We start from the raw sequence: 24,424 nt of genomic DNA, 5'->3' as shown, positions 1-24,424 counted from the left end.
TTTTGACTTGTTTTAAGGACATTACATCAAAGTTGGATCAGCCTGTAGTGTGGTTTTCCACTTTAATTTTTAGTGTGACTCCAAATCCACACCTCCATGGGTTGATGAATTGGATTTCCATTGACTATTTTTGTGTGATTTTGTTGTCAGCACATTCAACTATGTAAAGAAAAAAGTATTTAATAAGATTATTTCTTTCATTCAGATCTAGGATGTGTTGTTTAAGTGTTCCCTTTATTTTTTTGAGCAGTGTATATTTTATATTTGAGATTCTTCAAAGTAGCCACACTTTGCCTTTATGACAGCTTTGCACACTCTTGGCATTCTCTCAACTAACTCCATGAGGAATGCTTTTCCAACAGTCTTGAAGGAGTTCCCAGTGTCAGTGTCACCAGCAAAGCACCCCTCACCATCACACCTCCTCCATGCTTCACGGTGGGAACCACACATACGGAGATATCCATTTACCTACTGTAAGTCTCACAAGGACACGACGGTTGGAACCAAAAATCTTGAATTTGGACTTTTCAGACCAAAGGACAGATTTATACCGGTCTAATGTCCATTGCTCTCCTTTTTTGTGTCCTTTAGTAGTGGATTCTTTGGAGCAATTGGACCATGAAGGCTTGATTCACACTGTCTCCTCTGAACAGTTAATGTTGAGATGTGTCTGTTACTTGAACTCTGTGAAGCATTTATTTGTGCTGCAATATCTGAGGCTGGTAACTCTAATTAACTTATCCTCTGCAGCTGAGGTACAGTTGAAGTCGTAAATTTACATACACCTTGGCTAAATACATTTAAACTCAGTTTTTCACAATTCCTGACATTTAATCCTAGTAAAAAATCCCTGTTTTAGGCCAGTTAGGATCACCACTTTATTTTTAAGAATGTGAAATGTCAGAATAATATTAGAGAGAGAATGATTTATTTCAGGTTTTATTTCTTTCATCACATTCCCAGTGGGTCAAGTAAACATACACTCTATTAGTATTTGGTAGCATTGCCTTTAAAATGTTTAACTTGGGTTAAGCACCCCCACAACATGCTGCTGCCACCCCCGTGCTTCACGTTTGGAATGGTGTTCTTTGGCTTGCAAGCCTCCCCCTTTTCCTCCAAACATAACGATGGTCATTATGGCCAAACAGTTCCATTTTTGTTTAATCAGACCAGAGGAAATTTCTCCAAAAAGTACGATCTTTGTACCCATGTGCAGTTGCAAACCATAGCCTGGCTTTTTTTATGGCGGTTTTGGAGCAGTGGCTTCTTCCTTGCTGAGCTGCCTTTCAGGTTATGTCGATATAGGACTCGTTTTACTGTGGATATAGATACTATTGTACCTGTTTCCTCCAGCATCTTCACAAGGTCCTTTGCTGTTGTTCTGGGATTGGTTTGCACTTTTCGCACCAAAGTATGTTCTTCTCTAGGAGACAGAACGCTTCTCCTTCTTGAGCGGTATGACGGCTGCATGGTCCTATGGTGTTTATACTTGCGTACTATTGTTTTGTACAGATGAACGTGGTACCTTCAGGCGTTTGGAAATTGCTCCCAAGGATGAAACAGACTTGTGGAGGCCTACAATTTATTTTCTGAGGTCTTGGCTGATTTCTTTTGTTTTTCCAATGATGTCCAGCAAAAAGGCACCGAGTTTGAAGGTAGGCCTTGAAATACATCCGCAGGTACACCTCCAATTGAATCAAATGATGTCAATTAGCCTATCAGAAGCTTCTAAAGCCATGACATCATTTTCTGGAATTTTCCTAGCTGTTTAAAGGCACAGTTAACTTAGTGTATGTAAACTTCTGACCTACTGGAATTGTGATACAGTGAATTATAAGTGAAATAATCTTTCTGTAAACAATTGTTGGGAAAATTACATGTGTCATGCACAAATTAGATGTCCTAACTGACTTGCCAAAACTAGTTTGCTAACAAGAAGTTTGTGGAGTGGTTGAAAAACGAGTTTTAATGACTCCAACCTAAGTGTATGTAAACTTCTGACTTCAACTGTAACTCTGGGTCTTCCTTTCCTTTGGCGGTCCTCATGAGAGCCAGTTTCATTATAGCGCTTGATGGTTTTTCGACTGCACTTGAAGAAACTTTCAAAGTTTTGGAAATTTTCCACATTGATTGACCTTCATGTCTTAAAGTAATGATGGACTGTCGTTTCTCTTTGCTTTTTTTTTTTAGCTGTTCTTGATATAATATGGACTTTGTATTTTACCAAATAGGGCTATCTTCTGTATACTACCCCTACCAAGTAAAAACACAACTGATTGGCTCAAACACATTAATCAATCAATCAAATGTATTTATTAAGCCCTTCTTACATCAGCTGATGTCACAAAGTGCTGTACAGAAACCCAGCCTAAAACCCCAAACAGCAAGCAATGCAGGTGTAGAAGCACAGCGGCTAGGAAAAACTCCCTGGAAAGGCCAGAACCTAGGAAGAAACCTAGAGAGGAACCAGGCTATGAGGGGTGGCTCTTCTGGCTGTGCCGGGTGGAGATTATAACAGAACATGGCCAAGATGTTCAAATGTTCATAGATGACCAGCAGGGTCAAATAATAATAATCACAGTTTTTGTCGAGGGTGCAACAGGTCAGCACCTCAGGAGTAAATGTCAGTTGGCTTTTCATAGCCGATCATTCAGAGTATCTCTACTGCTCCTGCTGTCTCTAGAGCGTTCAAAACAACGAGTCTGGGACAGGTAACATGTCCGGTGAACAGGTCAGGATTCCATAGCCGCAGGCAGAACAGTTGAAACTGGAGCAGCAGCACGGCCATTAAGAAGGAAAGAAACTCCATAAACTAACTTTTAACAAGGCACACCTGTTAATTGAAATACATTCCAGGTGACTACTTCATTAAGCTGGTTGAGAGAATGCCAAGAGTGTGCAAAGCCGTCATCAAGGTAAAGGGTGGCTACTTTTAAGAATCTCAAATATAAAATATATTTTGATTTGATATGAATATGATTCGTTTAACACTTTTTTGGTTGAACCATTGAATGAGCAGGTGTGGCGAAACTTCTGACTGGTACTGTATATCATTGTGTTAATAAAGTCCCAAACAAATGTTGTCTCTTTTTTGCTTTCTTGAGTAAGGCAGCTCCAAAATACAGGTGTTTCAACCTAGCTCAGTGCTTTCTGTGGTCGTGGGGCAGCAAGTGGAAAATATGGAGTGTAGGGGTTAGTAATGTTCTCTAGTTGCTCCATGATTGGCTTGGTGATTTGTCACTCATGGGGACAATACGTCAACACAGAATCTATGGGTAGAGCTCGAAATTTCAAGCCCCTTGGGTGCTGCCATACAGTTATATTATGAGTGCCAATCCAAGAAGGCTCAAGGTCATTGGCCACAGATAAAATGACGTCAAATCACGTTAAATCTACAGTAGCTTTGATTGGACAGCGTCAACATCATACTTTCCAAATCTTAGCTAGGAGTCATCATCATGAATCAAGTCAACAATCTACTGGAAAATCCTTTTTAATCCTTGTCATATGAAGAGAATTAATGAAGAGAAATTTTAGATAAAAATGTATCAGTGCTCATCGGCCATTGGACATAAACATTACACAACAAGTTGGAAATCGCAAATTCAACAATGAGTGGTTTGGAAGGAATCAGTAGCTAACTGCAAGCATTGCAAAGCAATAACATTTACATTACATTTAAATTTAAGTCATTTAAGGCTCTTATCCAGAGCGACTTACAAAATGGTGCATTCACCTTATGATATCCAGTGGAACAACCACTTTACAATAGTGCATCTAAATATTTTAAGGGGGGGGGGTTAGAAGGATTACTTTATCCTATCCTAGGTATTCCTTAAAGAGGTGGGGTTTCAGGTGTCTCCGGAAGGTGGTGATTGACTCCGCTGTCCTGGCGTCGTGAGGGAGCTTGTTCCACCATTGGGGTGCCAGAGCAGCGAACAGTTTTGACTGGTCTGAGCGGGAACTGTGCTTCCTCAGAGGTAGGGGGGCCAGCAGGCCAGTGGTGGATGAACGCAGTGCCCTTGTTTGGGTGTAGGGCCTGATCAGAGCCTGAAGGTATGGAGGTGCCGTTCCCTTCACAGCTCCGTAGGCAATCACCATGGTCTTGTAGCGGATGCGAGCTTCAACTGGAAGCCAGTGGAGAGAGCGGAGGAGCGGGGTGACGTGAGAGAACTTGGGAAGGTTGAACACCAGACGGGCTGCGGCGTTCTGGATGAGTTGTAGGGGTTTAATGGCACAGGCAGGGAGCCCAGCCAACAGCGAGTTGCAGTAATCCAGACGGGAGATGACAAGTGCCTGGATTAGGACCTGCGCCGCTTCCTGTGTGAGGCAGGGTCGTACTCTGCGAATGTTGTAGAGCATGAACCTACAGGATCGGGTCACCGCCTTGATGTTAGTGGAGAACGACAGGGTGTTGTCCAGGATCACGCCAAGGTTCTTAGCACTCTGGGAGGAGGACACAAGGGAGTTGTCAACCGTGATGGCGAGATCATGGAACGGGCAGTCCTTCCCGGGAGGAAGAGCAGCTCCGTCTTGCCGAGGTTCAGCTTGAGCTGGTGATCCGTCATCCACACTGATATGTCTGACAGACATGCAGAGATGCGATTCGCCGCCTGGTTATCAGAAGGGGGAAAGGAGAAGATTAATTGTGTGTCGTCTGCATAGCAATGATAGGAGAGACCATGTGAGGATATGACAGAGCCAAGTGACTTGGTGTATAGCGAGAATAGGAGAGGGCCTAGAACAGAGCCCTGGGGGACACCAGTGGTGAGAGCGCATGGTGCGGAGACAGATTCTCGCCACGCCACCTGGTAGGAGCGACCTGTCAGGTAGGACGCCAATCCAAGCGTGGGCCGCGCCGGAGATGCCCAACTCGGAGAGGGTGGAGAGGAGGATCTGATGGTTCACAGTATCAAAGGCAGCAGATAGGTCTAGAAGGATGAGAGCAGAGGAGAGAGAGTTAGCTTTAGCAGTGCAGAGAGCCTCCGTGACACAGAGAAGAGCAGTCTCAGTTGAATGCCCAGTCTTGAAACCTGACTGATTAGGATCAAGAAGGTCATTCTGAGAGAGATAGCAGGAGAGCTGGCCAAGGACGGCACGTTCAAGAGTTTTGGAGAGAAAAGAAAGAAGGGATACTGGTCTGTAGTTGTTGACATCGGAGGGATCGAGTGTAGGTTTTTTTCAGAAGGGGTGCAACTCTCGCTCTCTTGAAGACGGAAGGGACGTAGCCAGCGGTCAAGGATGAGTTGATGAGGGAGGTGAGGTAGGGGAGAAGGTCTCCGGAAATGGTCTGGAGAAGAGAGGAGGGGATAGGGTCAAGTGGGCAGGTTGTTGGGCGGCCGGCCGTCACAAGACGCGAGATTTCATCTGGAGAGAGAGGGGAGAAAGAGGTCAAAGCACAGGGTAGGGCAGTGTGAGCAGGACCAGCGGTGTCGTTTGACTTAGCAAACGAGGATCGGATATCGTCAACCTTCTTTTCAAAATGGTTGACGAAGTCATCCGCAGAGAGGGACGAGGGGGGGAGGGGAGGAGGATTCAGGAGGGAGGAGAAGGTAGCAAAGAGCTTCCTAGGGTTAGAGGCAGATGCTTGGAATTTAGAGTGGTAGAAAGTGGCTTTAGCAGCAGAGACAGAAGAGGAGAATGTAGAGAGGAGTGAGTGAAAGGATGCCAGGTCCGCAGGGAGGCGAGTTTTCTTCCATTTCCGCTCGGCTGCCCGGAGCCCTGTTCTGTGAGCTCGTAGTGAGTCGTTGAGCCACGGAGCAGGAGGGGAGAACCGAGCCGGCCTGGAGGATAGGGGACAGAGAAAATCAAAGGATGCAGAAAGGGGAGGAGAAGAGGGTTGAGGAGGCAGAATCAGGAGATAGGTTGGAGAAGGTTTGAGCAGAGGGAAGAGATGATAGGATGAAAGAGGAGAGAGTAGCGGGAGAGAGAGAGCGAAGGTTGGGACGGCGCAATACCATCCGAGTAGGGGCAGAGTGAGAAGTGTTGGATGAGAGCAAGAGGGAAAAGGATACAAGGTAGTGGTCGGAGATTTGGAGGGGAGTTGCAATGAGATTAGTGGAAGAACAGCATCTAGTAAAGATGAGGTCAAGCGTATTGCCTGCCTTGTGAGTAGGGGGGGAAGGTGAGAGGGTGAGGTCAAAAGAGGAGAGGAGTGGAAAGAAGGAGGCAGAGAGGAATGAGTCAAAGGTAGACGTGGGGAGGTTAAAGTCACCCAGAACTGTGAGAGGTGAGCCATCCTCAGGAAAGGAACTTATCAAGGCGTCAAGCTCATTGATGAACTCTCCAAGGGAACCTGGAGGGCGATAAATGATAAGGATGTTAAGCTTGAAAGGGCTGGTAACTGTGACAGCATGGAATTCAAATGAGGAGATAGACAGATGGGTCAGGGGAGAAAGAGAGAATGTCCACTTGGGAGAGATGAGGATTCCAGTGCCACCACCCCGCTGGCTCGATGCTCTAGGGGTGTGCGAGAACACGTGGGCAGACGAAGAGAGAGCAGTAGGAGTAGCAGTGTTATCTGTGGTAATCCATGTTTCCGTCAGCGCCAGGAAGTCTAGGGACTGGAGGGTAGCATAGGCTGAGATGAACTCAGCCTTGTTGGCTGCAGACCGGCAGTTCCAGAGGCTGCCGGAGACCTGGAACTCCACGTGGGTCGTGCGCGCTGGGACCACCAGGTTGGAGTGGCAGCGGCCACGCGGTGTGAAGCATTTGTATGGCCTGTGCAGAGAGGAGAGAACAGGGATAGACAGACACATAGTTGACAAGCTACAGAAGTGTTGTTTCTTGTATTATTGTCTCCTGTGTCTTTAGAGAACTGTTTCACTTTGATATCCTTTTTCTTCTGTCCTGATTTTCTCTTTCTTTTCTTCTGTTAACTAGATATTCTAATAACGAGCCTGCTATTCAGTAGAGTGGGTTTGTGGTCCAAGGCTAAGGTTAAGGGTCTATTTTCCAAGCTTAAAAGGATAAACATTCGACATTGGCCTTGCTGTCAATCCAGCATGACTTCTGCAATGCTCAAAACAACTGGAAACTCGGAACTGGGACATTTCAGACTTCAGTGAGTTCAAGACAACTGGGAACTGGAAAAAAAACTAGCTCTGACTGGGAAAATACGTTTTGAACGGTCATCCAACTCGGGAACTCGGCCTCTTTCTGGAGCTCCGACCTGAAGATTACATTTACATTTTAGTCATTTAGCAGACGCTCTTATCCAGAGCGACATACAGTAGTGAACGCAGACATTCCATACATTTTTTCTCTGTACTGGTCCCCCGTGGGAATTGAACCCACAACCCTGACATTGGAAACACCATGCTCTACCAACTGAGCCACACGGGACCAAGATCACTGACATCGTCGTGATTCGACTTAGTTTTTTCAGAGTTCCAGAGTTCCGCGCCACCTTCCTGTTCAAGTGAGCACAGAACAACAAGGTGAGTTCAAAAATGTCTTGTATGCTGCTGCATAAATTATGTAATATGCCAGGGAGATATGTATACTGTAGCTAAGAAAGCAATACTAAGTGTATGTTGTATAGTAAGCTGTTAGTAGCCCATGTGCCTCACCCTAATAATTTGGTCCCTTTTTCCCTCATAATTTAACCTACTGTTCTGACTTGGTGGAGCACATGTAGCCTATAGCCTGTTATTAAGAAACGTAATTATCTAATATTGTAAGAGCTTTCATTGTCTGTTTATATGCCCCCTTTATTTATCCTACGGTTCTAACTTGGTGTACAGGGAGAATACTGTAAGAACAACCCATGTTCTGAATTCTGTCGCTGTACATTTCAAAAGTGCTGAACAAACCGTTATATTGACTACGCCCGTCCTAGCTCGCGCCTTAATTTCTTAATTGAAATTACGGATTGCCTCTTATTCGCTCGTCGTCACCTAATGCCATAGTTTGTACATCTCAATTGACAGTAGAAACCACATTTGTTTAAGCAAGTCAGCCATATCAGCTATGTTTTTTAAAGGCAGCAAATGAGGCTGAATGAACTGTTTTGCTACCAGTCAAGGCTCAGCTGATAGCCAGGTGTAGTAGTGGTAAGGTGTTGGGACTGCTGTTGGGACTCTGCTGTTGGGACAGCTTTATGTTGGCCCTAACAGTTTGTGGGCACCGTTTGTCACCATTATAGTGCAATGAATGTATATGCGGAAATTCATGCCATCTGGTTTGCCTAATATAAGGAATTAGAAAATATTTATACTTTACTTTTGTTACTTAAGTATACTGGCGCAATTACAATTACTTTTGACACTTAAGCATATTTAAAACCAAATACTTTTAGACGTTTACTCTAATAGTATTTTACTGGGTGACTGTCACTTTTACTTGAGTCACTTTCTATTAAGTTATCTTTACCTATACTCAAGTACGACAATTTGGTACTTTTCCGCCCCTGTGTAAATGTAACTAGTACTGATACTGTATCAATTAATAGCACTCACAGCTTTCCGAGAAAACGTGTCCGGAAGTTTTGCAAGCGTGCCCGGAAGTCTCGCGATGTTGCTCCTCTGGGTTTAGAAACTCTGCTACACATAGGACTATATGGCATTCACAGGGTGCTTTGTACACCAAAATGTCAGTCGGAACCGGTCCAAACCCGCTCAAAGTCCCCCAAATGGGGCACTTAACATCTAAGAAATAAAGTAATGAAAATTGAATTGAAGATGAAATGATTTGCCTTTATCGTTTCTGTATGCTTGTCTATATGTGATCTTGCAAAGACGAGACAGACATTTACAGTGACACAATGCTGCGTTCGAATGGTAGAATGTTTAGATACGTTTTTATCTACGCATTATGGTTGTCATGGCAACGTTGTATGGGAGGAGTGCATGTCCACCATGGACAGTGAAAAGGGAAATAAATCGTAGTCGGTAGTGGCTGTGGGTAATCGGTGTATTTTTATTTTTCCTAGTTATCTCGTTAAATTGTTTCTAAACTTTGCATATTGTGGAGGTGAACAATGCATTCAACCGGGAACGTTTACGATAAGGGGTAATGGCTGCACGATTATTCTTGCGGATAGAATGACCTGTTGTTGCTTGTTAGTCTAGCTAGCTACTATGTAAGTTAGCTAAGTTAGCTAGCCAGTTAAAAAAAACTGTCGTGGTGCTAGCTAACCGTATAGCTTAGCTATGTCAGGAAACAGTCTTCCGCCTGTGCGAAATCTACCCCACTGGTCCCGCGTTGGATGTCTTGACAAGCCTTGCTTTCCACAACCACGTCCTTTCCCGTTTAACCACCTTGAACCGCTGTCCGATTCACCCCGTGGGGACAGAGGGGGAGAGGTCTCATCTCTCCGGGACATGGATACTCGCGTTGCATCGCTTCAGAGGAATATTCAGTTCCTGCAACTACAGCACAAGGACACTCTTCAGAAGCTACACGGTGAAATAGATGACCTCAGACGGGAAAATAAAGGTGAGTCAAACCTGTCCTCGTGTCTTTGCTGATGTTTTTGATTTCCAAAAGCGTCATCATAGGCAGCAGATTTGTTTGTCATGGTTTGAGCTTTGTGCATCATCATTTTCATCTTTGCACAGTAACGTTATACATCATGTTACTGAGTTAAAATAGCATATACAATGTATGGCCTTTCCCCTTAGCTATACCAATGCCACCATTTAAGCTAGACTACAGCCTTTCTTTCCATACAGCCTAACAGGCCTACATTTTATGGGTAGCCACTAGCCAGCAATAATTTGCATATGATAAAGTTTTCTTTAGTGGAAATCTGTATCTGTAATACATGTTTGTTTGCACGCTTTTTAGCATGATAATCACACAGGGATCTGAGGATGAGGCACTGCTGACAGAGGTGAAACACTATAGCCTAGCGCTAGTGGTTGCATAGTGATACAGTTGTTGAATGAGGAAAATGAAAGGATGGTGAGTATCTCACCGTGGGAGGCGGTGGAATGCAGTATCACTTTACAGAACAGACAAGCTTCTCTATATCGCCTCCTCATCCTATCCCCCCACAAAGAGATATTTCAATCCAGTTGAAAAAGAATCACATGGGTGCTCTATCTTCACTCTGTCAGAGCAGCTAGACACACAGTGCCAAGGTTGCTCAAAGGACCTTGTTACAAGAGCTTATAAACAGCACGGCAGTTGAGGTATGCTGTTGCTGCCACCTGTCATGTCTACTTCTGTTCTGTGTCATGTCTTCTACATGACCTCTCTTTGACTTTGATGTTACAGAGCTGCAGTATAAGCTGATCATGGAGCCTTCAAAGTCTTGCAGAAAAGGTAGGCTTCAATCATCTTTGACAACCTCTATGCTGGAACAAGTGGGCTAGGTCTTTAATCCTCTTGGGACCAAGAAAGCATTGGATCTTGGACTTTCAGATCTGTGGTCGTTAGATATTACTTTTCACAACATCCCTTTAAGTTTCCCATAATATAAATCAATGAACAATGATTGTGTAAGCTTGTGTGGCGCATATGCCTACCTATTGGGGAAGTTATTTCTTTAGGATCAAGCCGCTGGAGCACAAGGCCACCGACACAGGGCAGTGAGGCCCAGACAGAGAGAGTGATCTACCTGGAGCAACCTTTACAAGACACACGCCTATCTCAAGACCCATGGCTCAGGTAAGCATCCATACCTCTACCCCCTAGTTCATCTTCTCCAAAAGTGCCTTATCTAAAAACACTTGTTTGACCCCCATGGAAGCAGTATAGCGGAAGACGGTTGTGTGGCTCACGCCTACACTGAGACCACTGGAGTGGCAAAGCAAGAACACGAGTCAGAGTTGAGGGGAGGCCTCATCACCTCTCTACAGCCCCTCCGGATCCACAGCAGCCCATCCCATCCCCCCCGACCCCCCACCCTGCAGGAATGTGAGGTTATCATACGGCAGCTCTACAACGCCAACAGCCTGCAGTCTCAGGAGGTCAGATGTCATCCTCTGACACATCGATGCTATTGCTCAGATTTAGTTTTTTACATTAACCTCATACAGTTTTGTAGAAATAAGGTTTGGGCAGTAGGCCTAAAACATTATCACAGCATATTGGCTTTATGATTGGCCTGCCAATATTATTAATCAGACCATATTATATTTCAAAACTCAAACTGATAACAAAATATCAGTTGGTTTAGCACTTGAGGCACTGTGGAGCATGAATTGAAATAATTAACTTTTTTATTTTACTGGGCTGATGGTACCTGCATCTGATGGTAAATGAGGTCAAATCACGACGATGACCGTTCAAAACTATTTTTCCCAACCGCCTCTCACGGTCCCTGCTCTCTACTTCCTTTCCTCCGGTGAGACTGACCAGAGAGAGGGGACACAGTCTTCCACCTGATGGCGAAATCCAAGTCGCACTGCATCTGCCTCATGCACAAATTCATGTTGTTCCTATGACCAGAGAAAGTTAAATATCCCTTAATATTAAATTCGACAAGTCGAGCTGCTAATAATAATAAAACGCAGGCTATCGATACTTGGCTACTCATTCATTGCAGTTGCAGCCTGAGCAGAAGCGCGGAGAAGCGTGTTTTGTAATAGTGTTGTATAAAAAGTGACAGTGCTGAATATAAACTTAAACATGAACTCACTCATAAAAACAGCAGCTCTTTGCTATATTTGTTGAGTCTCTCTGTGGTCATGGTTTTAAAAGTTATTAAATCTTACCTAGGCTAGTAGCCTATTAAACTTGGCTGTGGCCAGGGTCATGGAAGCTCTAACCACAGTGATTTGAGCTATCCGATTGGGCAGCGCAGTAGGTGCACTCGATTTAGTCACAGATTTGCCGGTCCGCCAGGTAGGCGGAGTTTGTCTCATGGGAACACTTTGCTTACCCGGTGCGCAGGACTTTTGAATCAAGTGCACCTACCAGCAACAGCTCAACTCAATTTTAAAAAAGGAGCGCAAGCCTTTATCGTTTGATCGGCTTTTCTACAGAAAATGTTGGTGACCGACTAGGAATGCCTTGAAGATCGCGATCGACCCGTTGGCGACCACTGGTTTAGAATGATTCTACTAAAACTGGTCATTTCGTGCAGCAATTAAAATAGATTGTCACATTGTAAAACCATAAACTACATAAATATGTCTTACATTTCCAAGGGCATGCATGATTTGTCATTTGCCCAATAGCTAGTTTTCTGACCATGTTCTCCATATCTCAATGTAAAGTTTACATGGAGAACTGACTGTCAGTGTTTTTTCAGTGAGGTATCGCTCTCCCTGATGGTTTGTTTCATATAGATTATACGTGTGAAGGCTGTCCTCCGAGACATTGTGTTCAACAAGAAAATCACTCCTGAGAACTACATCATGACAAAGGCCTACCTTGCTGACAGCACCAGGTAAATAGCAGTTTAGTACGCATCTTTTTCACCTGATTAAGTCATACATTTTTTTTTTTTAAAGCGGGTAAATTGTACAATACATTTGATTTCCCTCTCAGCAAGGCAGAGAAGTTTCCCCAAATAGCACTTCAACCACTTCCCAAGAGAATGTAAGTGAATCTTTCCTAATCTCTTATACAGAAACATTAACCTTTGTAGTGGAACAGCTATCCTCCATGTCCCTGTACCTTTTCCAGGTCTGGGAACCAGGCAGGGGTGACAGAGAGGGTGATCCTCCCAGCCCTCAAACAGCACCTGAGCTCCAGCATCGCAGAGAGGCAGAAAAGGACCCAGGCTGTACAAAGGAGCAGGCTGAGGAGAACAGTGCATTGAGAGGGACAAACAGTACAGCAGGCCAGCCAGCACCGCAGAACCAAAGCCTCTTTAAATAAGATCAGGACTGGCTCCTATTATGGCCATTGAAGGACTTCAATTACCACTGAATGAATGTTAACAGTACCTGTCAAAAGTTGACACCTACAAATTCCAGGGTTTTTCTTTATTTTTACTATTTTCTACATTGTAGAAAATAGTGAAGGGAAAAGGGGATACGTAGTCAGACCAACTGAATGTATTCAACTGAAATGTGTCTTCCACATTTAGCCCAACCCCTCTGAATCAGAGGAGCAGGGGGCTACCTTAATCGACATCCACATCTTCGGTGCCCGGGGAACAGTGGGTTTACTGCCTTGCTCGGGCAGAACGATGGATTTTTACCTTGTCAGCTCGGGGATTCAATCCAGCAACTTTCCAGTTACTGGCCCAACACTAACCACTAGGCTACCTGCATATGGAATCATGTAGTAACCAAAAAAGTGTTAAACAAATCAAAATATATTTTATGAGATCCTTAAAAATAACCAGCATTTGTCTTGACAGCTTTGCACACTTTTGGCATTCTCTTAACCAGTTTCATGAGGTAGTCACCTGGAATGCATTTCAATTAACAGGTGTGCCTTGTTAATTTGTGGAATTTCTTTCCTTTTTAATGTGTTTGAGCAAATCAGTTGGCACAACACAAGGTAGGGGTGGTATGCAGAATATAGCCCTATTTGGTAAAAGACCAAGTCCATATTTTGGCAAGAACAGCATAAATAAGCAAAGAGAAACACTCCATCATTACTTTAAGACATGAAGGTCAGTCAATCTGGAAAATTACGATTTTTGGTTCTAACCGCCATGTCTTTGTGAGACAGAGTAGGTGAACCAAGAAAGAGAGTGATGGTGCTGCATCAGATGACCTGGCCTCCACAATCACCCGACCTCAACCCAATTGAGATGATTTGGGATGAGTTGGACCGCAGAGTGAAGGGAAAGCAACCAACAAGTGCTCAGCATACGTGGGAACGCCTTCAAGACTGGTGGAAAAGCATTGGGGCGGCAGGTTGCCAAGTGGTTAGAGCATTGGACTAGTAACCGAAAGGTTGCAAGATCAAATCCCTGAGCTGACAAGGCAATTAACCCACTGTTCCTAGGCCATTATTGAAAATAAGAATTTGACTGACTTGCCTAGTTAAATAAAGGTAAAATAAATAAAATTCCTAATGAAGCTGGTTGACAGAATGCCAAGAGTGTGCAAAGCTGTCATTTTACATTTAAGTCATTTAGCAGACGCTCTTATCCAGAGCGACTTACAAATTGGTGCATTCACCTTATAATATCCAGTGGAACAACCACTATACAATAGTGCATCTAAATCTTTTAAGGGGGGGTTAGAAGGATTACTTTATCCTATCCCAGGTATTCCTTGAAGAGGTGGGGTTTCAGGTGTCTCCGGAAGGTGGTGATTGACTCCGCTGTCCTGGCGTCGTGAGGGAGCTTGTTCCACCATTGGGGTGCCAGAGCAGCGAACAGTTTTGACTGGGCTGAGCGGGAACTGTGCTTCCTCAGAGGTAGGGAGGCGAGCAGGCCAGAGGTGGATGAACGGCAAAGGGTGGCTCCTTTGAAGAATCTCAAATATAAAATATATTTTGATTTGTTTAACACTTTTGGTTACTACATGATTCCATAGTTTTGATGTCTTCACTATTATTCTACAATGTAGAAAATAGTCAAAATAAAGAAAAGCCCTGGAATGAGTAGGTGTGTCAGCTTTTGACTGGTACTGTATATAAAGTTAATATTTCAATGTACATACATTTTTATTTCTCCCTAATAAACTTATTTTGGTGTGCCGTTGTTGGTAGGTTGGTCAAGTCAGTTGAATTTCATCTTATGATAAAGGATGATGGGATGGATCTGGTTAATGAAAACAGGTGAGCAGAAAAGTATTTATTCTTGATAACAAAAAGACAAATTCCCTTACAGTACATATACACACTTCAAAGCTTTACACAGCAAAGTGTTCAGTTATTGGTTATACATTTTCTCACCTTAGAATTCTTTACCGAACACACCCCAAAATGGACTTTCTCATAATACCATTTTGTGTTGAAGCCTCAGCAGCACACCCTAGTTGTGGTAGGGGAGAGCTGGCGTTCCAGAGTGAGGTAGCCCACCCCTTTCAGTTTGCACAGTCTGTGATAAGTTATGTTGTCTCCAACAGAGGTTTGATGAAGAGGTGAGGTGAGTCTTGTCTACGCTGCAGAAAGACAGGCTTGTCTGACACTCTGGGCCCAGGTATTGAGCAGTGCAGTCACAGAGTGCTTGTCTGGGAGCTGTAGGAGTTTGGAGGTCATGTTTCTGTGAACGTTCTTTAGGAAGGGGTTGGCACCTGGAGAGGAAAACAAAGTGATGCATTAATCAACTAGAAAGTGCATGAAACCAGAGACTGGCTACTGACATGGCAGTATGGTTAAAAAGTATAAATGTTAGTTTGCTAAACATTTAATTTGTTACACATTTTAAACTGTAGGTAATATTGGGCAACATTTCATTACAACCAAAGTTAAAGTAGAGTCAATTTGACTAAAACAGGCTCCATAGTTGAGTATGGGTACAGAGAGAGCCAGTGTGTCTTACCATACACTTGCCCATCGTCTGCCCACTGAGGGCTTTGGTCTGGGTAGTCTGCAGGGATGCTGAGCTGGAGAGGTGGCACACTTGGCAGGTTTTTGTCATCTGGAAGAGAAAAGCAGAGAAAAGCATCAGCCATCAATTAATTGTATCTTTGAGGGAGGATAATGTGATTTCCCCCAGCCTCTTAATGCCCTAAACCAGGGGTCGGCAACAGGCCGTAAGGATTTTCATTTTGTAAAATCAGGAATTCAGCTACAAATTAATTTAATTTAGGTAATCTGTTCCCACGAATAAAAAGGGAGACGATCGTGTCTCAATGTAACTGTGGCTGGATCTAGTTGCCTACCTCTGCCCTAAACTCACCTAGTTTACAGATTAGATGCACCGTGCCGTTGTTACTGCAGAATGAGGGGTCCAGGTTGACCAGGAACTTGGCATTGAGGCGGGCCACCTCCCCCTGCAGGATGTTGGGGATGGTCTGGCGGTCATCCTCCTCGTGTTTCCTCTTCCGGGCCACGATGGTGGGGCCCCTGTGGAGTGGAGAGTGGGAGAGAATAGAGATGGGTGTCAGATGACGGCCTGATCCCACTGCTACTGTACTCTTTCACACACTTTCTAAATGCACTGTAGGAAATGAGGATGGTCTTGTATCGATGACAGAGAAGTGGACAGATCTAAAGTAGGGTCGCTCCAAGATGTCAGCCGAAAATCTGTCCACCCTGTAGGGTTTCTGGACATGAAGGAGTGGTTAGGGTAAACTCACGTGATTGGCGGCCCGTGGATGGCTGTCATGGCTGGGGCAAAGGTACGGTACAGGGAATGGTTGAAGACAGGAGAGCGGATGTTTGCCATGACGGCATCCAAGAGGGGCTGGCACAGGTACTGCTGCTTGGTGCACGGCACAGGTGGAGGGGGTGGTGTTGGCTAGAACAAGTTTAGAAAAAAGTCTTATTAATAAGCTAAATAGGGAAACATTTAGTTAAATAGTTGCCAGGGTTTTAGGTTCTTTACAACTAATGATTCACTTTCAATGGGTAACCTTTATGAAGTCACAACAGAAAGACATTTTGAGAGCCAAAGAGCAATATAACAGTACAAAGATTTTCACCATGGTTGAAAAACGGGGTCTCACGCTTACCACAGCCATATCATTCTTCAGTTTCTCCAGGGCTATCTCACACTTCTGTAAGGTCCTGAGAGGACACCTGCAAGTCAGGGAGAGGAGATACGTTCTATAACCATTGTTAAGACCAACATGGATGGGCACTGACACACTTGTATTATTTTACCTTGTGCTGGGGTCAGTGAGAATGTTCAGCAGGCTCTTCATCTTACTCAGGTCCTTTTTCCTATCTGTTGGGAACACAAACTCCCTTTAGTGAGTGGGAACAGCCAAGAGTGGACATAAAAGTAAGAAAGAGCATGGCGTGAGCGTATACCTTCGTTTTTGTCTATCTTGTTGATCATCCTGCGCAACGGCTCGATGTATTTGGAAAGCTGTTTGAGTTTCTCCATGTACTGTTGGTCCTCCAGTTGAGAGGCCCCGACTGGACTTATCACTGAACTGGGGTTCCCTACACATCACCAGACAACCACATGGGACAACAATCAGAATACTCATATACAGTTGAAGTCAGAAGTTAACATACATTTAAACTCAGTTTTTCACAATTCCTGACATTTAATCCTAGTAAAAATTCCCTGTCTTAGGTCAGTTAGGTAAACCACTTTATTTTAAGAATGTGAACTGTCAGAATAATAGTAGAGAAAATGATATTTTTCAGCTTTTAATTCTTTCATCACATTCCCAGTGGGTCAGAAGTTTACATACACTCAATTAGTATTTGGTAGCATTGCCTTTAAATTGTTTAACTTGGGTCTAACGTTTTGGGTAGCCTTCCACAAGCTTCCCACAATAAGTTGGGTGAATTTTGGCCCATTCCTCCTGACAGAGCTGGTGTAACTGAGTCAGGTTTGTAGGCCTCCTTGCTTGCAGACACTTTTTCAGTTCTGCCCACAAATTTTCTATAGGATCGAGGTCAGGGCTTTGTGATGGCCACTCCAATACCTTGACTTTGTTGTCCTTAAGCCATTTTGCCACAACTTTGGAAGTATGCTTGTAGTCATGGTCAAATTGGAAGACCCATTTGCGACCAAGCTTTAACTTCCTGACTGATGTCTTGAGATGTTGCTTCAATATATCCACATAATTTCCCCTCCTCATGATGCCATCTATTTTGTGAATTAAACCAGTCCCTCCTGCAGCAAAGCACCCCCACAACATGACGCTGCTACCCCGTGTTTCATGATTGGGATGGTGTTCTTCGGCTTGCAAGCCTCCCGCTTTTTCCTCCAAACATAACGATGGTCATTATGGCCAAACAGTTCCATTTTTGTTTCATCAGACCAGAGGACATTTCTCCAAAAAGTACAATCTTTGTCCCCATGTGCAGTTGCAAACCGTAGTCTGACTTTTTTATGGCGGTTTTGGAGCAGTGGCTTCTTCCTTTCTGAGCGGCCTTTCAGCATCTTCACAAGGTCCTTTGCTGTTGTTCTGGGATTGATTTGCACTTTTCGCACCAAAGTACGTTAATCTCTAGGAGACAGAACGCTTCTCCTTACTGAGCGGTATGACGGCTACATGGTCCCATGGTGTTTATACTTGCGTACTATTGTTCGTACAGATGAACGTTTGGAAATTGCTCCCAAGGATTAACCAGGTCTACCAATGTTTTAGATTTTCCCATGATGTCAAGCAAAGAGGCACTGAGTTTGAAGGTAGGCCTTGAAATACATCCACAGGTACACCTCCAATTGACTCAAATGATGTCAATTAGCCTATCAGAAGCTTCTAAAGCCATGACATCATTTTTTGGAATATTCCAAGCTGTTTAAAGGCACAGTCAACTTAGTGTATGTAAACTTCTGACCCACTGGAATTGTGATAGAGTGAATTATAAGTGAAATAATCTGTCTGTAAACAATTGTTGGAAAAATTACTTGTCATGCACAAAGTAAATGTCCTAACCGACTTGCCAAAACTATAGTTTGTTTTAACAAGAAATTTGTGGAGTGGTTGAAAAACGAGTTTTCATGACTCCAACATAAGTGTATGTAAACTTCCGACTTCAACTGTACATTCAATATGTGTATAAAATATACCATGGCACTGAGAATGGGCTTGATTGGGCTTCCAATATTTGGCAGAACAGGCAAATGGGAAACTAAAGAAGCTCCATACAAATCAACATTCTACATAAAGACAATTAAGAATGTCAACTTTAGTAAGGAAAACAATCATAGGTGAGGTATGAGGCTTAGGGGCTTAGAACCGCACCTCTGCTCCAATGAGGAGTTAGGACAGTACCTGGAGTGTTGAGAGGTCCTGGGGAGGGGACACCATAGTTCTGCGGGGTGCGTGCGGTGGCTGGGCTATGTGAGGGCTGGGGGGACGGGCTAGGCTGGAAGCCCCCCGGCGACGGTGTGGGACCAGAACTGCTGTGAAGAAACACAATACAGGGTCACAGTTGGCACCAGAGCATGTCATTCCATTTCAAGACTACACCTGAAATAAAACTTTCAAATTCCATATTCTAGTCAATAAGAAAGTGAGCATGCAAACTTTGCTCACCTGACTGAGTTTGGCTGGGAGGATGGGGGCTGTGGCGATGGCTGTGGCTGGGGAGGGGGGGGCATGGACTGGGGTGTCTGCACCTGTACCGGCGAGGGCGATGACATCATCTGGTGCTGCTGCACCTTCGGAGGAGGTGAAAAGAAAAGAGAGCTCACATCAGAGGAACCCAAGCAACTGTTCAGCTGGTTGGAAGCTGCATCACATTACCATCCAACCTTAATAGCAGGGGGAAAAACTTGCTTCAAGCCATTACGCCGATCAGGGCTTGAGTGCCTACTGAGGAAGATGGGAAGAAAATATTATTGAGTGTCTTGTTGATACTTACCAAACACAACAATGAATACTGGCCAGATGCCCTAATACTTAGCAAAATAATACACTACATTTCCAACAAAATCTAGAGCTGGGCGATATGGACAAAAATCCATAATGCAATAAATTGATCAGTCTTTTGCGAAATATGATAAATCATTACAAAATTATTATTTTGTGGGGAGGTGCTAGAGTTGGGCGATATGTACAAAAAGTCATTGTGATAAATGTAACTATTTTGCTGGATAATAAATACAACTATAAAAAAAAGATGGACAACTACTTTACATTAGCGGCAGGGCTCTAGACAAATTTCTAGTACCCAGTAAGACAACAGACGGTAGCTTACGATTAAAAAAGTAAGCTATTTCATCTAACATATCCAGGGAATACATGATTGTTATTTGGATGTGCAACCTGTCAAAATAGGATCCAGCCTAGGATTAGCCTATCAGATTTAATTTTGCCTCTGTGCACATCGGACTACAGGCTAAATATGATATTGTTGCTATATAGCCATGTAGGCTGATTAATGAATCTATCAGTAAATCTAGGCTAATGTCCTACAAAACTTTCCAGCGCTAGGCCTAGGCTACTTGATGTAGGCCTATTCACTGCAAATGGCGCGCTCCACTCTTCGGGCGCATCGAAACCATATTGGCCTACAGCCTACTCCGGTTATAAAGTGGTGCCATGAACTCAATATTAAGAGGTGAGAAATAAATTATATACTCACAGAAAGCTGTGACACTCCTCTCTGGAACTGGAACAGTAGTTGCTTTAAAAACTATTTTTCCCACAATTGCATTTTGAGAAATGGTCATATACTTGTGCTTCTCAGAATGCATCTCCCCCTCCTCCGTGTCACAGTGGGGAGAGGGAGTGGCTCGCTCACACAGCAGCCAACAGCAAAACAGGGACAGGCAGATACTTTCATAGCAGATAATGCATAGGCTATTACTGTGGGAAATCGTTTCAGAACAATCTACAGGAACGTTGTGTAGCAAAACCACAAAAAATTACAGACGTACGCAAAATGCTTCGGTAAGAGGAAGGCAATGTCTGTCGGAACCTGCTTGTAGAAGGTACAACTCTCTTTTCATGAATCAACTACATACTGAGCATGAGAACAGACATTCACTATCAGATCTAATTCCACTGGTCTGTGTAAGGAGCAGGAGTGGTGGTTTGGGTAGAGTTGGGAGATTAGAGGGGCTGTACTAGGGGTAAGAGTTGGCATAAGAAAGCACACCAGAGGGACATGGTTTTAGGAGAGGTGGTGGTCACCATAGAGGTCAGGGTCAGAGTACTGCCTGGTCACTCTACCCTGGCGTAAATACCTGTGGTAACTGCTGTCCTCCCACGGCAGCAGAGTTTGGAGGTATGACGGGGTTCGAGGCAGCGCGGGCAACCGGGCGGAATTTGCATCCCAAGGCGGGGCATCATCATCTTGGAGGAGGACAGAGGGGACAACAGACATGTCACAAGCAAAACAAGAAATGCAGTGCATCAGCGGAGATGAGGCGCATGCATGCACAACAACGCATTTGCCCACGCATATGCAAGCAAGCTCCCAGGAACAACTCTTGTAAGGTACACAAGAGCAAACATATGCACGCACACTCATTGACACACATCACACAGTAACAGTTAGTCATATCTTTAACCCTGGTGTGAGACACACAGCCAGGCAGTGTTACCATGACAACAGTGATGAGGCCTGCCGCAGCCAGTGGAGACATGCTCCCTCTTTATTCACAAGGCCAAACTATGCAGTGTGTATGACAATTATTTAAATGGATAGGGAAGCACAGAAGGTAAACATCTGTCAAATGACTACAAATAACATAATCATTTTTGGTAATCTAGTATATCTAGCTTTAAGTATTTTAAATGGGCGCCAATGGTGGAACCTCATTGTTCCCCCCAGTAAGAGGCTTGACAGTGATTTCCCAACCGTGTCTATTGGTCAATTGGATGAGATGGTGGGGGTCCTTCAATAATTGATGATGCCATGTCTTTGCATCTAAGAGTATCGCTAGTAGATGTAGCAGCCGAGTTAAAGGATATATTTGGTTTGCAGGACAGAGTCGGCATGCAGTTACAGCATTCATTGCACGAACAGCACACATGCATGAAGGGGGAACAAGACATTCTAAAGTAGGTCTGAGGTATAATAAAGAGACATCCTCTGGGAGAGAAACTTAAATTTCTCTCAGCAGCCCACCAGTGGGTTTCATTCTGAGAAATCTTCAATAGGGAGGAGAATTAGCGTTGGGGTGAAGAGGTCTCCATTAATTCTAGTTTGGTAGAGAAAAAAGAGATGGGGAAGTGTCTTGTGGAAATGAATCCTAGCTCTATCACGATAAGATGAGTACCAAGCCAATCAGGGAATTCTCAAAAAGCACCATACAGTGCCTTCAGAAAGTATTCATGCCCCTTATTCAACATTTTGTTGCATTACAGCCTGAATTCTAAATGGATTAAATATATTTCTCAACCATCTACACACAATAATGACAAAGTGAAAACATGTTTAGACATTTTAGCAAATGTATTGAACATTTTACACAGCCATATCTAATTTACATAAATAAGTATTCACACCCGAGTCAATACTTTGTATAAGCAGCTTTGGCAGAGATTACAGCTGGGAGTGAAAAATGTAACTCGGACACTCAGGAACATTGATCCACCATCTAAAGTGTAAGTAATAAATTCACCATGCTCAAAGGATATTCAATGTATTTTATATTTTTACCCAATTACCAATAGGTGCCCTTCTTTGTGAGGCATTGGAAAACCTCCCTGGCCTTTGTGGTTGAATCTGTGTTTGAAATTCACTGCTCGACTACCCCACACATACAGATAATTGTATGTGTGGGGTAGAGATGAGGTACCGTAAATTCCGGACTATAAGCCGCAACTTTTTTCCCACGCTTTGAACTTCGCGGTTTAAACAATGACGCGGCTAATATATGGATTTTTCCCGCTTTCAAATTTGTGGGTCCTGACAGCGTGGAGCATTGTCAAAAAATCCACTATCATCAACGGGTTTCGAAAGGCTGGACTGCTGCGTGTTGAAGAGGGCTCAGCGGGGGATTTGCCTCCGGATGAAAGTGACGAGAGCGACAATGAAAACGATCCAATATCGGATGAAGCAATTCTGAGGCTATTCAACTCCGACACCGAAGGAGATGACTTCAGTGGTTTCAGTGTACAGGAGGAGGAAGATAGTGACCAATGACTTTCTTGGTAGGCTACTGTTTACTGCTAAATTTTTTTTTTTTGTTACAAGCCGTGTTTCGTTAAAGCCTATTTATTTTTGTTACAAGCCGTGTTTCGTTAAAGCCTATTTATTTTTGTTACAAGCCATGTTTCGTTAAAGCCTGTGTAAAGTTAATTTGTTTCAATGTACCGGTAGGCACCTGCGGCTTATAGACATGTGCGGCTTATTTATGTTCAAAATAAAATACAAATTAAAATTCAGTGGGTGCGGCTTATATTCAGGTGCGCTTAATAGTCCGGAAATTACGGTAGTCATTCAAAAATCATGTTAAAGAATATTATTGCACACAGAGTGAGTCCATGCAACTTATTAGATGACTTGTTAAGCAAATTATTACTCTTGAATGTATTTAGGCTTGCCATAACAAAAGGGTTGTATACGTATTGACTCAAGACATTACAGCGTTTCGTTTTTTATTAATTCATAAAAATGTAAAGAAACATAATTCCAGTTTGACATTATGGGGTATTGCCTATAGGCCAGTGATAAAAATATCAATTTAATCCATTTTAAATTCAAGCCGTTCCAAAATAAAATGTGGAAAAAGACAAGGGGTGTGAATCCTTTGAAGGCACTGTACATGCAAATGACAACCAACTAAATTGATTCCCTGGGTTACGTAGGAGATTCATCATTCTGTTCAAACCAAAGAACCCCAAAGTTGCCATTATATGAATCGATGCAAACTTAAGTCTCTCTAGCTAATGCTATGTGATATAACAACCACTACTACCTTCTGGCTATGGCAGCAGCTTAAGTATGGCAACAGGCAACACAGAAAGCTAAATATGGTCAAAACAGTACTGCCATAACCAAGCAAAAAGGCAGTAACTGCTCATTTAGTCAAAAATGTGTTAATGTCATTTTTGCTACATTAAATGCTTAATCATGTGGACAAGTATCCTGACTCTATTGTATTGTGTTTTGGAGAAAAAAATGGGGGTCATGTTAGCAGTAACTGCATAAAGTTACTGTGAAACCAAGGTAAATAAAAGCAATTTTTTTCTCAGTTCCACACTATGTGCAGTTACTGCCTTTTTGCTTGGTAGGGCAGCGTAGAGCTTGCAACCCAAAATTCAATCAACCCTGTCGTCATTCCAAACGGGTAAATCTGAAAGCATGCACTCACTCCAGGCCAGGCTCAGTGACCAGTGGCAGTCAATCAGTCCCACCACACCAGCTCTTACCTGGCCAGGTACAGCTGCCGCTAGCTGGGCCTGAGCCGCCGCCTGTTGGGCTTGCTGTGCTGCCTGCTGGGCCTGCTGGACTTGCTGCTGCTGCTGCTGTTGCTGCTGCTGCTGCAATGCTCTAGCCTGGCCACACACAAAGCACACACACATACAAAGAACACACGGCACATACACACACATAGGGAAGCAAGCAAGCAGAGGGGTGTGTAAACAAGTTACTGGAATAGGTGTGTTATCCCAGATACTATAGATTATGAATTTAGAGTGGACAACAAAAGGTCACCACTATTCTACAGAGATTGAACTAAACTTTAAGTTCATCTTTTTCAATAACACCACCTCTGCTTTACCTGCAAGGCTTGGATCTTGAGCTGCTGCTGTTGCTGCTGCTGCTGACTGAGCGAGCTGATGGGCACATGCTGTGTGGGGGCCATCTGCCCAGCCAGAGACTGGGGCACCATGCCCTGCTGCTGGGAGTGGGGGGGCAGCTGGGTCGGCTGGGGCTGAGACTGAACCTGTTGCTGCTGTTGTTGCTGGACCATGTGCTGGATGGACTGTGCATGCTGCTGTTGGAGTTGTAACTGAATCTGCTGTTGCTGGTGCCTTGATGGGTGCATCTGAAGACAGATGGGGAGGGTGTGTGTAAATACATCAAATGC

At 43.8% G+C, this 24,424-nt stretch overlaps 2 protein-coding genes across 6 annotated transcripts in view; one reads left to right on the top strand and one right to left on the bottom strand.

Moving 5' to 3' along the window:
- The first annotated feature begins 8,538 nt into the window (after positions 1–8,538).
- si:ch211-222n4.2 (CCDC92 and CCDC74_C domain-containing protein) lies at positions 8,539–13,976 on the top strand. 5 transcript variants are annotated; one of them, XM_014134402.2, is made up of 7 exons: positions 8,539–9,438; positions 10,222–10,269; positions 10,485–10,614; positions 10,697–10,916; positions 12,240–12,340; positions 12,446–12,492; positions 12,580–13,976. In XM_014134402.2, the coding sequence occupies exons 1-6, from the start codon at positions 9,153–9,155 to the stop codon at positions 12,465–12,467; spliced, it is 807 nt and encodes a 268-aa protein (XP_013989877.1). In that variant the 5' UTR covers positions 8,539–9,152; the 3' UTR covers positions 12,468–12,492; positions 12,580–13,976. The 5 variants fall into 5 exon arrangements, with proteins under 5 accessions (XP_013989877.1, XP_013989869.1, XP_013989874.1 ...); XM_014134394.2 differs by having other exon boundaries at positions 12,442–12,492; positions 12,580–13,969; XM_014134399.2 differs by having other exon boundaries at positions 8,542–9,438; positions 10,497–10,614; positions 12,442–12,492; positions 12,580–13,963.
- Positions 13,977–14,638: 662 nt separating this feature from the next.
- The window catches only part of LOC100195848 (mediator of RNA polymerase II transcription subunit 15), a 33,557-nt gene continuing 23,771 nt past the window's right edge, over positions 14,639–24,424 (bottom strand). Inside the window, 13 exon segments of the mRNA XM_014134450.2 lie at positions 14,639–15,095; positions 15,344–15,442; positions 15,704–15,870; positions 16,104–16,264; positions 16,479–16,545; positions 16,630–16,693; positions 16,780–16,914; positions 18,708–18,835; positions 18,972–19,090; positions 20,627–20,699; positions 20,701–20,735; positions 23,763–23,888; positions 24,116–24,382. Coding sequence (XP_013989925.2) covers positions 14,959–15,095; positions 15,344–15,442; positions 15,704–15,870; positions 16,104–16,264; positions 16,479–16,545; positions 16,630–16,693; positions 16,780–16,914; positions 18,708–18,835; positions 18,972–19,090; positions 20,627–20,699; positions 20,701–20,735; positions 23,763–23,888; positions 24,116–24,382 — 1,578 coding nt within the window. The 3' untranslated portion in view covers positions 14,639–14,958.

This window comes from Salmo salar, chromosome ssa09, assembly GCF_905237065.1.
Source record: "Salmo salar chromosome ssa09, Ssal_v3.1, whole genome shotgun sequence".
Lineage (NCBI taxonomy): Eukaryota > Metazoa > Chordata > Actinopteri > Salmoniformes > Salmonidae > Salmo > Salmo salar.
The sequence above is the reverse complement of the archived record's forward strand: the minus strand, read 5'-3'. Positions and strand labels throughout refer to the sequence as shown.

Excerpts from the sequence above, each read along its gene's own strand:
- si:ch211-222n4.2 (XM_014134394.2), top strand. The coding sequence starts at position 9,153 with ATGTCAGGAAACAGTCTTCCGCCTGTGCGAAATCTACCCCACTGGTCC. Across the intron at positions 10,270-10,484 it reads TTCAAAGTCTTGCAGAAAAG|TTATTTCTTTAGGATCAAGC; the intron begins GTAGGCTTCAAT and ends CTATTGGGGAAG. Across the intron at positions 10,917-12,239 it reads ACAGCCTGCAGTCTCAGGAG|ATTATACGTGTGAAGGCTGT; the intron begins GTCAGATGTCAT and ends TGTTTCATATAG.